Here is a 16,860-nt window from a genome sequence, read left to right as displayed (position 1 = left end):
CATTTTCAGTGCTCTACTGATGTACCCAGCGCTTAAAGTCCCTGTAGGGATGCACAATTGGATTTTTTGTAGATATCCAAGATTCCAGTATTTCAAAACTCATTTTAGCTGGCACTGATATTGATACCAATAAATACAAACCTTTTTATAGTAAAGAACACCAAGTGACTGTGTAGAGAGAGGAATGGGAAAGTAGACAGTCCAGTAGTTGTTTTACATTCAGGGCTTTCATAAAATCTGAAATAGAATTTAATACTTTTAAACACCTTTTTTCAAGCCCTCTTCATACATTTTAAGACTCTATGGCATCTTCAAATTCTAGCCTGTAACATTAGCACCAGTTGCTTGTGTGTTTTGTGCCAATTATTGGACAAAAATGTGACAACATAGAAATGAAAAGGCCAGTAGTATTTCCATATTGTAGCATGCAAATTAAGCTTTCCTGAAGCAATTTGAGGTTCTACTATAGGGGAAGACTTTGGTACTTTAGCCACCTTTTGCAATTTTTCGCCAATTTTTGCTGCTTTTCACCCATTTACGCCACTTTTTGAAAAAAATCTTTTTCCAGTTTTATCCCATTTTTGACCTTTTTCACTCTTTTCTGACCCTTATCTATTCTGTTTTTGTTACCGATTTTGTCACTTTTTGCTCATATTTGCAATTTTTGCCACCTTGTGCATATTTCTGCAACACCTTTTTGCAACTTTTTGTCTACGTTAGTCTTCTTTTGCTGCATTTGACCCATTTTGTGTCCACTTTTTTGGAACTTTGTTTTATCCCATTTTTTGTCATTTTGTACCCATTTTGCCACTTTATATACATTTGAGCAATTTTTAATCATTTTGATTTATTCTTGCCCCATTTCCTCAATTCTTTTGGTCTGTATTTACAATTATTCTGTGCTTTAAAAAAGTTGTCTCAGTTGCTTCTACTTTCATATCTGGCATCCTGACATTTGCGAGCAGTATTGCCTAGCTATGAAGTCTGCCATTACTTTCCTAATCATTTAGTTCAATGTGCCCATCCACGTTCTTGACATCACTAATACTATCACAGCTGAACTTTACAACAGACCATGGTTTTGCTGACCTCCATGGGCCCATAGTTTGGCTGGACCCCTTTCTCTGTCCTTTTGGGCAGCCTTGACTAAAGTAAAAGTACAGTTACTTTGGTTAGAACTTGTTTATGTTAAAATAAAATTGATTTTAAAGCTACTCAATTCCAGTAATGATGGTAAATGTATTTAGTTACTTTCCATCTCTGACTTTGACAGCCACTGTGTAGACCTATTTTCTTAGGGTTTTACTGATGAAACAGTTCAAATTCATGTTCAATTTTGGACCACTTTATGTCTGGGTCTTATGAGGGTCTCAGCTTTTGTTGAATACAAGCTACAGGGGCCAACAAAAAATGTAGGGAACCACTGATGAAGCAGAAAACTCATCTTGTGAATTCTGAACTCCAGTTCTAATGGCTGGTGGTCTTTAGTGCCCTCTGGTGGGGATAAGATGGAAGTCTAAATGAGCATTTGAGACCATGAAAACTAGTAAACATACTACAGGGCCCCTTAATGCTCAGGCAAGAAAAAATGCTGTTTGTAAATCCATGCACAGTTTACTAAACTGGTCCCACAGACTTCAGGCTGAGTTAAACCATGCACACAGATTTACAAACCATGGGGGCTGATTTACACAGCATTTTATTTTCTCAGATGAGCCTTTTGAGACTCCGTACCACACAGGAGGCACTGGGCTAAAAACAGAGGAAGAAAACATTTTTAAAGGCAACTTTTTTTTATTTATTGGCAAATGCTTTGAATAAGGTTGTAGCAATGCATCTATATACACCCCTCCAAACAGTGACCATGTCAGAAAGCCTAAAGAAAAACACACTTTGTAATACAGCTCGATTATATGATCGTTTATACGCACACTTTTTTGTTTGTTTCAAACATACACATACACATATTTTCAGTTTTTGGTTTGGGAAACATCTAAAAGACTTCTAAATGAAAACAGTACAATTATATCTAATGCTTAAAATCAATATACATTTATAAAAAAGTAAAACATGCAAGGTTTGTAGTGCATCACAACCTTTTTTGTCTATAAAGTCTTGTTAAACAAAGGCAGACAGACGGACATACAGAGAAAGAGCAGCAGCTCTAGAGAAGAGGAGATACAAAAAGAATTGTTATATAGATACAGTAATTCCTAAAAAAAATTCTATGCCAAATCTTTTTATATTTGTATTAATTTATGTGCAAAAGAAGCTCATTCATTTCCAACATTAAATACATTTTATTATGTCTAATGCTCGACTCTATGCTACCATGACACACACAGCGTTCTTACAAGCCATCTTCAGAGGAGAAAATGATATTACAGCGGGGCCTTGTTTCACCTCGCCTCAGCTGAAAAGCCTTTCTGGGATCTGATTACTTCCTGGCTTCCACTGCTGCCAAGCACAGGCTGTGTCCGCTCTGCTCGTGTACTAAACGGGATCATTTTATTGGCATTTCACTGCGTTGTCCAGGCCAGCCAAAGTGAAATCGCACAGTGTGTCAAAACATCGGTCTTGTAATCATTGCTAATCACTTGTGACCCTTTGTTGTCTTTTTCTGAGACTGTTTCCTCTCATGTACAAGCAGTGTCAGTTTGAAGCTAGATTATTGCCTGCTTCCTAACATTCTCCAATCTTTTATTTATGCTAATCACACTCTGCTCAAAAGCCTTTATCACACATGCACAAAACTCCTGTAAGTTTTCAAGCTGGGGTTCATGTGCGAACACGGATTCTACCTTGACTTTTTCTTCAATTTTTCTTTCAGATTTTCTGCAAGAAAGTTAAGGTGATCTGACGTGTAAAAGCAGCAAGAAATACAAGAGTATATTTTTGCTACAGGTATAAGATTTCTTAGTGTAATGAGGCTTCTTCATGCTCTTCTAAGCTTCAGTAAGCTATTTCTTTTATGCTGTGAATGTGCCAACATGTGTGAAACACTGATTTAAAGGAAAAAACTGTCATCTTCTGACATCCTGGAGCATTTTTATGTCATGTTCTGCCTTCTGAACCACAAATTTTCGAAATTGCATGTGTGAAAAGGGCTTAAAGCATGAAAAGCAAGCAAGAATTTAGCTTTACCACTGCTGGAGTAGAGTGCATCCCTCGTTCTTCAACAGCCTAAAATCTAACAGCAAGGCTCCTAAATCTTTACCTTATTGGTTGGTTGTGACATTAAATGTGTGGTTATATGTGTGGGAGCTTTTTACAGATCAGGAAGACAGGTGAGTAGTGATACTAAAGGTGTGTTGTGCTTACGGGGGCTTCAGTCGGTTTATATGCCTGACATTGTGTAGCAGCGTGTGACTAAAGGCGCTAATGCTAAATTCCCTTCTGTGACTGACGGTAAATTACAGTAGCTGTACAGGGTGGACCTATCAGGGCGTGATGGGGTAAATATTGCACGTGAAAAATTACTGTAAATGCTTTTAAATTTACAAGTATTACAGTCTTTGTTAGCCTGATTGTCAGCGACTCTGCAGCCAGTGGCGAGTTGGCAAGTTGGGCTTCAGGCTGACAGTAAATGTATGATTAAAACAAACCCAGAACCTTCGTTACAACACAAACTAAACTACAGCTAATATCTCAAACAAAGACGATAATTAAAAAAAACTAAAATGTAAGTTAAAAAAGTTATAAAGTAGAACAACAATCAGTCTTAGCTCGTACTTTCTGCTGTTGTAATGATGAGAAAATGTACTGATGGTTTGTTACTCGATAGTTATGACTCTTGCTTTGTTTTGGGGTTAAACTTCATCAGCAGAGCTTCAAATTACATCCCGAACACTCGCAAGCCACTGCCTGGTTTCATTTTTAGCTTGTCTTAATACATATATGTCTTGTTTCAAAGATTAAAGTCAACTTTACTCCCAAACTCCAAAGTCATTGGTTGTTTTTCCCACCTTTTACTAAGAAAAGACATCAGCCTGTGTGGGATAAAAGAGAAAATAAAACTCTCGGAGATAAACTCTGAGGGCAGGAGAGACACTCAGGATGTCCTCTGGCTTCTGTAGCTAGTGTTGCATTTACTGACCGATAAAGAGGGTGCTTTTCTACGACAGAGAGAGAGGGGGACTAAGGGGGTGTCTGTCACATGTACACTGACTGACTGCTACGTGGGCCTGTAATGCAATAAAGTGGAGAGGATCATGGAGTTGGTGGTTTCTGGTCAGGTTCTGGCACCACAGACCCCTTTTTCCCCTCCATCGCCCCCTCGTTCTACCCTCTCCCCGTCCTCCCTGCACCTTAAGATGTCCCGCGCTCCCTCCACCTCTCCCTCCCTAGCAGCCAAAGGTCTCCTGCGAGGCATAGACCATGTAGAGGAAACCATCCTCGTCTCTCTCTTGCTCGTAGATCTCAGAGATAGGGGTGGACACGGACACCATGCTGTGCTGGTTCACCAGCAGGAAAAAGGCCTGAGTGGGGTTCAGCTGCAGGCGGCGCCTATGAGAGGTGAAACAGAGACAAAGATGGAAAACAGTTAATGTTTCTGAAATTGCATTTTACCTCCTTGAATCCACCTAACCACCAACATTTTTCCTAGCCCATAAAATCCACCCATTAGGCATAAGATTAGATTCTCATTTTATCTGATTGCCTCTTAAGGCTGTGTTATCCCTGCACTGTCTGACCCTTTTTCCCTTTTGTTGTCTGTAGCTCCGCAGGTGATTCTGTTCCAGTAAAAGCATCAGATGAAAGATGTTACCTACTCTCTACATGGGGAGTAGTGCTGCTCAATTAATCCAACTGCAATTGCTGTCACAATCACATTCTCAATGACAGGCTATGCAGTAACAATCGCATGAAAGGCTACAATTATTTTTGTATTAGGTAGTACTGGAAAGGTGAACAAAAAAGCCTGCTGAAAGGCCTTCAAGTTTGCAACAATACAACTATTGCACTTTGAAGAAGGTACCTTTATTTGCAAAAAAGAAATACTTATTTTTTGGGGAAATACAAAGTTATGTTGAATGTAGGTTTTGTATTTTTTATGCAGCCTAATACTTGCATGTTTTGAGTTCTCTTTATTTTCCTTGATAATAAAACAAGGAGACTTACGATAACATTTAGATATGATATCAGAATTGCAACTGTTGACTAGAATAATTGCAATTGCCCACTATTACCACATTGTGCAGCTCTACTGGAGAGCTCTCTGTAAGGCTGGCCACATACCATACATTTTTCAGATCTTCAGCGATTTAAAAAAAAAACGAAACATGCAAGACCACAAACTAAAGGACCATTTCAAATGATTTTTCATCCTATCAGTAGCAACAGTCTCACCATGAAGATTCTCCACAAATAAGACCTCACAGAAATGCGTTTGATCGAATGTGACTTCAGAAAAGAAAACGAACATGGAGGATGAATGAAATCCATCAGAGGCAGTCCTATGATTTCTGCATTAACCACATAAAAATCCCAGGGCCCAAAGGTGGGCTGGCAGATTTTCAGTTATTTACAAAATGTAAACATAACAGTGATGCACGATAAGTAGTTTTTTTGAACCGATACCGATAACTGATAATTTATCAGTACCAATAATTATCGTGCATCCCTAAAACATAACATGTTATACACCACCAGAAAGCTTTGGTTCTCTGATCATGTAAACCACATCAGGATAAAACCTCCACAGCAGCTACAATTAATTCATTTGTCAGACAACAAGCAAAGAAACAATAATAAAAGTGACACGGCTCAACACCTGTACTCTCCTGATAATCATAATCAAAAACAGTCCTGCTGTATCAAAAAGAGTCCCCACAATCTAATTCCTGTCAAATTTTTTAGTTCAAAAACTATGGACAGGTTTTGTATAATACAAATTTTTTTTGTTGTTGTTCTCAGTAGTCCATTTTATTTGTTGTAATAAGGTTTTTTTTTCCAGGCAATTATTGACAGTGTTATATAGACAAATGTCTGCTAGCGGGTGTAAAATCCTTATTTTCTTTTCTATTGATATCAACTTTGACTCTAAACTAACTAAGGCTTCATGCTTTGGTCCAGTTGACTTTTCCAGCTAACCCCTCTCAGCTTCTGTTATCTACAGGTCTCCGTTTAACAACACAAATTCAGACAGGAAAAAACAATTTGGATTTTTGTTGTAAGACTCAATACCAGTCCCAGCTACAGTGAGTCTGACAGGGTGGGAAGAAACTTCAGATTGTTAACTTTCTAAAGACACCTTGTTTGTGCTTGTACTCCAAATGGTTCAAACACAGCATTCAGTTTAATTCTAAGGGGTCAACGGAATCACAGACAGAGTTGCGAGACCTGCCCGAAGCATCTATTAAACGCAGAATATCATGGAAATTGATTTAATTCGCCCAATGCTGTTTTTGTGAGCAAGAGGGATGCATATTTGGGGAGAATATTCCAGGTGGAACACTAATACATGGTAAAACTATGCATCACTTCACCAACACTCGCCCCCACCCTTCTCAAACAATACAAGCATGTCAAAGCAATTGGCAAACACCAGAACTGGTTCTCGAGTCCAAAACACTTGTTGCAAAGATGGTAAGAACAAATACAGTCTCAATCATGTTCAAAAACTGTATTTCAATGATCATGACTTCATTTTTTTTTAAACAATTTTGCTTATCTAACTTTTATTTTCTACATTTTACAACATGAATGTGTCTTTTACAGTACTGCCTACGTTTTTATTGCACAGCCTTACAGAAAAATCCTTGTGCTTAACTGCCTTCCTGTATGATCATTTGACCGATAAAAATCTTGTATGTTCTTAACTCAACAGAGATGTCTTTGACTTGCTGAGTAATTTTAATGCACTGAGACAAGATGATTCTACGACAAATCAACTTTGCGTCATGAAATAACTGCCTTACATCTCTGCCTCAGCATTATTATCTGATAATTATTAACAGCCCTTTCAAATCTCAGAGATATACGACTGTATTCTGGCCCAGGAGGACAGTAAAATCCTGATTTACTGCCTCATATTTCTGCAGATGAGTCTATTAAGATGCTCTGTTCTTCGCCCTCTGTGACACAGCATTGATTGTAAACAAGCTGGCGAACCACAGCATCAGCAAGCTGCCATATCAGCACACAAACACTTCATGTTACACTTCTACTATGTGCAGCACTACCAGCACACAGACATGCTAACAGATAGCTCCAAAAATACACACACACACACATTCCAAACATACACAGAAACAACCTTAACCTCCACTGGTATCCAATTCAGCAAGCTACAATACTCTGCATGCGGTTTGTGTGTGTGTGTGTGTCAGCGTTTACCTGATGATCTTGACCAGCTCGCTCATGTTGACATGGTCTGGTACCAGGAACTTGGTCTTGTCCAAAACAGGCAGCTGCTTCTCTCCCTTATATCTCTCAATGATCACCTACAGAAGCCACATAACACAAATATTGGTTTAAAAACAGTAGCATTTGCCAAAATAAGTACTATTATAGCATTTGTGATCATGAGATCTTATTATCATATCAGTAGAGCAGTGTAGTTATTGTACATTGAGCTGTTTGTACTAGAGGTGGCAGAGATCACTGGGAAAATATGTTTTTGCTCGAGGCAGTGAGTTCTTGTCTTGTTGACACTACGATTAAACAAATGAGATACAACATGTTAAATCAATGAGATTTACAGCCTCCACGGGGTGGATTTTGTTCCCTTTTGACAGGCACAGGCTTGCTGTTACACTGCAAAAACTAAAATCTAAGCAAGTGTATTTGTCCGATTTCCAAACCAAAATCTCTCATTACACTTTACATAAGCAGCTCTGCAATCACACAATAATGCCATGCATTAGGACAAGAGCAAGGGCTGTTTTATGAAATGTAGAATGTGTAGTGATACTTTCAGCTTCGAAAGCTACCTACAGGAATTTTGTTGGGGTGCTGTTCCCGGATCTGCTGGACCTCTTTGCACCGGTCAGCTGTAGACAAGAGGAAACAATTCAGAAAAAAACAATCCAATAATGACAGCTTATAAAGCAGACTTTCAAATCATCCTCAGCAGAGATCAGTGTGGTTTTTTTGTCTTTTTCAGTCTGAAAATGTATTCTTATCCAGACGAAAAAAAGCAACCCTATTTCTGGAAAAAGAACAAACACATTCAGCTGCATTTTTAAGGACCTCTGTTGCTGAGAAAGGTTGTAAAATGTGTCACCATTTGTAGCCTTAAATACAATTTAGTCAAACCTCATTTAAAGAGAAAATAAAACAGGTATGTGGAACAATAGGGGAAACAAATCTGCGGTCTACAACAGGTACACAAATCATTTAAACCCCCTACAGCAACCATGGAGGGCTACAGCTGAGGGGGTTGCAGCAGCTTTTATTATCTTTTCCGCTAATGAAATCTTACTTGAATTAGCCTTTTTCCCAAAATAAATTTTTCAAAACTGTTTTCAGCTTCTGTCTATCTTCCTGTCAAAGCTTGACTCAGCAAAGATGGTTGAGCTTCAATGTTAAAGGATTTTTTTCCATACATAAATAACGTGTTTACTGCCACCTGACTTCATTTCAGTCAAAATCTTTCCTCAATAATAATGGCATGCGTGAATTCAGGATCAGGACTTTCCCTGACCTTCATTGGTCATGATATTTTGCTGGTAGGAATTATCCACACAAGTTAATATCCAAATGGGCTGAGGAAAAATACATTAGAATCTGTCTGTTTTTCTTTTATAATTCTACATCAGCTGGCTGATTTGAAAGCTTTATTTTAAAAATGTGTCTAATCTCAACCCTGACAGTTTGATGGTTTGTTAACTGTAATTTGATTCATATATCTGTTTACAGAGACAAATAAAACATGAGTAGACCAACGATGTGAGCTGACATGTCAGTGTGGACAAAGTCCCACCTGTCTGTTATTGTCTTGACTTAAAGTTTTACCTGTGAGCCTGTTGATGTGTGTTTTGCAAATACAGCTTGGACTAAAAATGGAAACTAGAACATTTAACATAGTGAAAATCAATTGTTTATGTCAATAAATTAATCATCTGACTTGATCATCTTAAATCTTTCTCAAATTGAGATCATTGTACCTTTTTGTCCACAACATAATAATATTCAGTTGTATGTCATAAGAGCACAAAAACTCAGGAAAGTTCAAATTAAACAAGCTTTAATCAGAGAACGCTAACCTTTTTTCTTATTAAAACCCTCAAGCCAACTGATTAATTAACAAGATTTTCTGGAACCACTTAAATTTTTCATTTGCAAATCACTTCTGTCTTTAATTCAATACTTTCCTGAGAAAGCTATTTTATTTTTTTATATTTGTGTGCCTTGGGTGTCCTGAAAGGTCTAACTAAAAACTTTTTAAAACAAATCTGTATTATAGCCTCAGTATCTGCAGTTTTTAAGACTTTTTGGGTGCTTTTTTGTCTATAATGAATAGGAAACCCAAAAAGAGAGAAGAAATACGGGGACAGAGAGAGCACTGAACAAACACCAGGACCAGGATTCAGCTGTAGCATCAGTATACTGGGTGCTGCTCTACCAGAAAGGCTAAACTGGTGCTCTGTGATTTCAGTTTTAAAATGCTCAGTCATAATTAGGGGGAAATCTAAACAGCAGGTAAAAAGTTTTCATTGACCTGGAACAGAGTCAGGTGAGGAAACATTGAACAGAATTTCAGACAGTGACTGCTTTTCCTGGATCAAGGTCCATGTTTATTGCCATAAACACCTTAAAAAGTCACTTGTGTTTAAATACAAGTTATTACATAAATAAATGATCAATTATGTAGCAATCCTAGTTTGTTAAAACCCCTAAGCATTATGAGTTTTAGAAGCTTCAAATTTGTCTTTATCTTAAGGCCTTGGAGTGAAAATCACTCATTTTATTCTGAAAATTTACATACAGTTGTAGTCTGAATATTGGCTTTGTTTCCTGGGGCATTCCCCTCTTTAGCTTTCATGATGTTTTTACCACCTCACTATCTTGTTTTACAGCCCACTCTGCCCTCTGTAAGGTGAAAAATAACTGTTTCTGAACTCCTCAGAAACACTGGCAGGGTTCAAAGCTCAGATGGCTTTGAGGAGCAGCAGTGTGAAGTGTGAATGCTTTCTTTGTTTTGGTCTTGAGATTTTTTTCTTCTTCAGTTAAGGGAGGAAACTGTGGATTTCAGCAGGGCTGGCTTTGACAGCATCACAGAAAACATAATGCAGTATTTATGTCTTACTTTGAATACACTCAGTCTCACTTGCTTTGCAACAAACAGTCCCGCCCATTGATAGAGTATTTCTGAGATAAAACTTTTAGGAAGGGCTTTTTTATTCCTGCTATGACAACAGGGAGGACAATGCTTTTGCTAAGGCCCAAACTGTGAGTTCAATCTCTCCTCCCAGTGTCCCAGTTAAAATCCAGTTATATGTTTTCTCTGATTAGGTCCGCCAGCCTTTTAGTAATTACGTCCGTTTACCTAACCACTTATTTACCTAGCTAATCCAACTAGTGATCTAATCCATCTGTTCATCCTGGGAAAGGTTTTTCTTTCTTGTTGGACACTGGAACGATGTGTGTCAGTGTGGCAAAGAGCACTAAAAGACACAGCTGTGAAGCCCATTATAACTAAGATTAGCAGGTCAGTGTAGGGTAGCGCTGTCCTGCTGCCAGCATTTTAAAAGAAGACATGATACTAGAAAAAATCAAATGATATAGAGACCTGTTTGGATACCACTGCAACAAAAACACAGGCTGTAGGCACCAATTGTTGGCTATTTCTCATTTTGACTCATCAGGAAACTTATGTGCACTGTACAAATACACTGAAAGCTGTTCTTGCTATCAAACTGCTATCAAAAGTTGATGAAAATTTCGACACATTCAGAGCCGTTTTTGGTGAATTAATTCCTCTCCAGCACACTGAGGCTACTTTGCAAAGCTTCTTCACTTCCTTATACTATCATCACTAAGAAATGAAGATTTTATAACTTTAAAACACTTGATATCGTAAAGAACAGAAAACACTGACAACATGAGTGCAAGGCCAGCCATAAACAAATTTGTGCGATTTAGGACAAACTGTAGCTTTATGGTTTGTGTTTTTCTGGGATTTTCTTCCTCTCCTAAGCACCTGTTGTATAAAAGATGTAGTTTTCTTGATGCATTAGTACATTTTGATTCTATTAGATGTCAAATTAAGAGCTCGTCCTGTTATAAACCACAACAGCAAAAAGTATCATAAATGTGGACAATCTTAATCCAATGCCTGTAAGCTGTTAACTTTATGATTTAATTTTTTTTTATCATTATATTAATTTAATCAGACATTAAAACCCAACGAAACAACACAGTAACTACCATAACACCTGGTGTATTAGCCGCACCTTTAAGATGATTATTTTTCATCTACAAAGTTGGCTGTGGCTTACCTACCAGCATAAAGTGCTAACACCAGACCTGTGCAGTTTGTTACTACATTTTAACCGCTTTTCCTCCTCAAATGTCATAATCATGCATTTCAAGAAAACTGGAAGTATACCATTAGTGTCACCATTTCTGTTGAGTGCTGGTTTGACTGTTAATGCTCCTCAATGCAGAAAATAAATAAGTGGTGGAGGAGGGCCAAGTCTGTATTGAAGCTACAACCAGACTGACTCAGAGCTAATCTACTGTAATATAGCTAGTAGATGTACAAACTCCATACAGTGATCAGATGGTACTTTAGGAGCAACACAGGAACTGCAGTGTGGACTGTCCTTATTTAAATGGAAATGAACACACAAAGGGAAGTTTTAAACCCCTTTTCCCCTTGGGAACAGTGTGTAGGTTTTTGTTTTGTAAGTTTCTGTGGATTATTTCCTCTCCTAAACACCTGTTATTTCTAAACACATGTAATGTTTCAAGGTTTTAAGATGTTCCAACACTGTCAATCATCAAAACAACAGAAATAGTTAAGTTTTAAACCAAAATAACAAGGGGCATCCCAAATTTTAAACACTTTACACTTGTTTCAGAAAGGGTGTGTGTTTGCTGCACGCAGCTACCACAAATGTCAACTCCAGCTTGCACCAACATGACTCCCATACCAGGCACACAAGTGTGCAGAGTGGTGGCTTGACTGCATCTCTCTGCTGTCACAGCCCTGTCTTTCTGTGTAAGTTTTACCTCAAGAAATCTCCCTACAACTTGTGACTTGATTTATTGTATAACTGAGCTAGGAAAACATTCAAAATAAAAGGATTCTGTACAAAGTGAGATTCTCCACAGGAATGTTAAACTAGGCTTTTACTATGAAAACTACAAGCCATAAGTGTACTTGTACTGTTGCAGTTTGGAGAACTTTATCAGACTGATGCATTTTGGCTTGTGGCCTTCATCAAGTTCATCAAGAAACACATTACAAACATATTCCACCAATGTGGAGATACACATTTGCATAATTTTACTAAGATATAAGGTATGGCAATATAATTTCCATCGATATGGCTCAATTTCCATTGATATGGCTCAATTTGCATTAGCCCAACACTGTCAGTTTCATCTGGCTATGGAAAAGAAAGGGCCTAATGGCCGGTAAAAAGAGTAATGTTCTTATTAACTAGAAGATAATCTACTTGAGAATTTGGTATGAATAAGGAACTGTGATTTTATTTATGTTATTTCAACATAATTTTTTTCCACAAACAAGTAGCTTATGCCTTTTCCGTGCACATATCAACAATGTGCCACTGACTGTTGATAAAAGAGCCTGTGTGACATTTGGCCCATGTGGATTAGGTTTATAATGGATTTTGTTCTAAATATTAATTCACAGAAAAATGTATTAAGATATAAATGCTGTATTACCATTTGGCTAAAAATTGTAAAGATTAGATTTTTGGTCAATAGTCCAAGCCCTTGTGCAAGGTTACTAGTCAGTCAAAAACATTATCAATGTATTTGGGCAATTTAGAAAGTGCAGGTGTGGTTTGCAATTTGAGATCATAGTTGTAATGTCAGGCTGTGCAATTACATAATCCTGTTAAAGGCTGCAATTTTATTTTCATCAAGTAGTATATGAAATGTTTACAAAAAAAAGCCTGCAGAAGGGCCTTTTCATTTGCAATAGTACCACTATTGTATTTTATAGAAGGCTTTAATTTAAAATAAATCCATGAATAAATCAATAAAAAAGGGAAAATCAGCATTTTCTTCATAATAAAGCATGAAGATTCATGATACTAATTATGTTTTATGTCATAATCACAATATTGTTGAGTGTAATTGCAAACACACATTATTACTAAATTGTGCACCACTGTTTTTTTTATCAAACAAAGATTGTATTGTTTCACACAATAGTCACAATTAAAGGATATTGACAACCTTAAGTCAGGCCAACAAGTTACTACACATTATCTTTCACATTTCTTGGTAATTAAACATTAATTTAATTAAGATGTTTTAAACAAACAACAACAAAGTAAAGGAGATATTTCTTCAGAGACATTGTTGTCTTTCTGTGCCAAAACTTTTGTGGATGAATTTCGTGTATTTCAGACAGTGTTCAGGTCATTGTCTGCAATTCATCACTGATTTATTTCTCTCCTAATGACAACGGGTTGAGTTTAAAGCACTCACCAACACTATCAGTCATAAACATACCAGAGACTGTACTGTTTTGACCAAGTTAACAAAAAGTCTACATTTTTTGACAACTTTGGTACAAGGCCTGGTTATCACCTTTTTCTTTTTTCTTCAAATGTCTCTGGATACTTGATCAGGATGTTAAAACCCATCATAAAAGCCCATTAAGTGAGTCACTTCTTCAGTGACACGGTTGTTTATCTCCATATTTTCCTGTGTGACCACATTATGTAATGGACAGAGTCTGGGCTCCTCCCTAACCAGCACAGGGGCCGTCTCAAGGCATCAAATTACAACATAAATCACTGAACACGTGTACTGGGATAATATGTCAGCACATGTTGTTTTTCCTTCAAGCAAACACAGAATGTTTACTGTCTCGGTCGTCCAACTAGCTAGCCTACCTTGAAGCTAGCTTGTTGTGTAAAACGCTGGTAATGACAGGCCTTGCTAGCTTCAAGGCTTTACACAGCTAATGTGACAGTGACCCAGATGGCCTTTAAACATTAACTGGTGAGGATATAGCACAAGCTACAGGCTAAAAGAAACTGGCTGAACAAACTGAAAGGATCTAAGTTTCATCTGATACGTTATTTTTCAATATTAATTAGCCTAAAATGCTCCAAAATGGATTTTACTTTTGCTTTTCTCGGAGACTATAAGTGTATAGCATGCGTTTATATAAATCTGAAATAAGAAACCACCTTTAAACCGATGTAAAGACGCATTAACAACCATAATAGCATAATAACACCATGTAACTACGCTTGACCACAAACTGGTTGAGCTAGGTGGCTACCAGGCCGGTGTAGGAGTTTAAAGGATGACCGTGTTAGCTGGTGTCTTACAGCGGAGTGCATCTGCGGTTGTCGTTGTTACAACAGGCGCTAATGATGAAAATAGTCCTATTGTTTGAATCTACCTTAAAGAAATGCATAATACACGTTAAGACAGTGTGCTAAACAACATGGGATATTATAACACTTTGACAAGCACCGGTTAACACGGTCGCCCTTAACAACGTAACACCAGCTAGCAGACTAGCTACCCCACTCAGCAGTTAACGTTAGCTCTTCAGACAACACTGTCTTGCTGGTTTCTTACCAAATGTCCTCCTTTGTTTGAAAGGTCTGTCGGACGGCATCTCTGACGTTGTTTTTACAAAGATATAACTTTTTAAAAATGCAGTAAAACTGCTGAAAATGTAACTCGGTCACGAAGAAAGTGGTATGTTTCTGGTCGTCCCTCTAGCCTTAGTCTGAAGCCAAAACAGCTCCGGACAAACAAAGCAAGTCAAGCGAGGAGTGACGTCATTAGCTTGGTTTAAAGGGGACATACACCGATTAAATTCTGAGCCACTTTCCATTTTATACTTAAATTAACACCACTTAGCTTTATTTGTGAAACTTAAACGACAGAATATTACAACTTTGAATGTTTATTTTATGGCCATTTCCATATACGCCATTTAGTGCCGTGTCATGTTATGCTAACAGTAAATGATGCAAGTTTTACGCCCAAAGTTGTCATACTAAGGACACTTTGTTCACTTCTCCTGGTATAACATAACGTCATCAACGTCTGTCCGATTCTGCTTGGTGTTAATTTTGTTGAATACAACAGTGATATTAATGTTAGGGGACTAACTTTTTTCTTCGAGGAAGTCTAAATTAAACCCTGAAAATATAGATCTTTGGAGATTAAAAAAATACTTTTGAAAACTGAGTTTAGTTTTTTGTAATCATATGCCTCCACAAGGTATGCCAGAGTGAAAGTATAGCAGTGGGTCAAGAAGAAGGGCTGACCTTGACCATTTACCTTCAAAGTGTATTCAGTTTATCCTTGAGTCCGAGTGGATATCTGTGCAGTTTGAAGAAAATCCCTCAAAGCCAGACCTGTGACTGAAAACCACCAAAATCTGAACAGTCCATCCTTCAGTCAGAGAAGACACTGGTGCAAGTTAGAAGAAAATCCTTCCAAGTGTTCTTGAGATAAACTGTAGCATTCACAAGAATGGCCCAGACAGACAGATGTAATGCTTGGTCCTGTCTATGATCAATGCAGAGGTATAAAAAGTGTTATATATAGTTATAAGATGCATGTTATTTTTTTCATTTTGGAAGATTCCTTTTTTAATTCAAAAATCCTATACACATAGGGTAGGAAGACAGGTATGCACCAACATGATCTGCTCGACATGCACATGGAGTGTCCAAGCTGCAGGGAGTTTAGTTTTAAATTTGCTGACCTGTGCTTACATTGTCTCTCATTTTCATCATTAACAAAAGCACATCATGCTTTTTCCCTGCAAAATGTTTGTTTTCAATATTAACATAGAGCCTTTGCAAATAGGCTTACATAATTGGGCCTATAAAACATTCTGATGTATCTATTTTCGAGCTAAGACAGTTTTGATCTCCCCAGGCCCTTAAGAAGATCTTTATATACTAGCATAGGCATGTCACAAGGTTGGAAGGAAAAACGTCTCTTTAGGGGAATATCTGATGGCAGTGACCTTTGAAACAGGACAAGGAGCAACAATTGCATCCTCACTTAAGACAGCAAGGTTAACAACCAGCAGAATCTGGTTTAACTGGTTTAACATTGTGTTTGATTTCTGACGTGGCTAACCTCTGGAATGTACCATAGGGCTAAGAGTAGTAAAGCAATGTTTTTGGTGAAATGCGCAAGTAAGGCTGCCCATAAGTGGGGATAAGTGGAGAGCTTTATGGGGACCAGCCAAACTAGGGGCCAAGTAGGTCAGCAAAATCATGGTGCATTGTAAGGTTAAGCTGTGATCATTATTTTCACCTGAGAAATAAACACTCATAACAAAAATGTAATTTTTTATTATTTATGCTATAGCACAAGATAGCATTTTTCAAAATGTAAACCCCTTTTCATAAAACACATTACCTTTTCATCAGAGATGTTAACAGTGAGGATGGGCACACTGAACTAAAATGATTAGGAATATCAGGCTTCATAGCTAGGCAATAATGAGCACAAACGTCAGGATGCAAGAAACTAAAGTAGAAGAAACACACTTTTATGGAAAAGAATAGAATAATTGTGAAGAGTCAAAAGTGGAGGAAAAGTGGCAAGAATGTATTAAAATATTTTCTAAAAATGGGCAGAATGGGTAAAAGTGATAACAAAGGGTAGAAAGTGGCAAAAATGGGTTAAGTAGCCAAAATGGGCAAAAGGTGTTAAAAACAA

The 16,860-nt window shown here is 37.6% G+C and overlaps 1 protein-coding gene across 1 annotated transcript; it reads right to left on the bottom strand.

Annotated features, from left to right (window-relative positions):
- Window positions 1-1,774: 1,774 nt before the first annotated feature.
- LOC121506917 (microtubule-associated proteins 1A/1B light chain 3A) lies at window positions 1,775-14,920 on the bottom strand. The gene is made up of 4 exons (XM_041782962.1): window positions 14,746-14,920; window positions 7,939-7,994; window positions 7,339-7,445; window positions 1,775-4,506 (listed from the first exon to the last, which is right to left on the bottom strand). The coding sequence occupies exons 1-4, from the start codon at window positions 14,783-14,785 to the stop codon at window positions 4,344-4,346; spliced, it is 366 nt and encodes a 121-aa protein (XP_041638896.1). The 5' UTR covers window positions 14,786-14,920; the 3' UTR covers window positions 1,775-4,343.
- Window positions 14,921-16,860: the final 1,940 nt, after the last annotated feature.

Source organism: Cheilinus undulatus, linkage group 3 (genome assembly GCF_018320785.1).
Source record: "Cheilinus undulatus linkage group 3, ASM1832078v1, whole genome shotgun sequence".
Lineage (NCBI taxonomy): Eukaryota > Metazoa > Chordata > Actinopteri > Labriformes > Labridae > Cheilinus > Cheilinus undulatus.
This window is presented reverse-complemented; position numbering and strand designations above follow the sequence as displayed.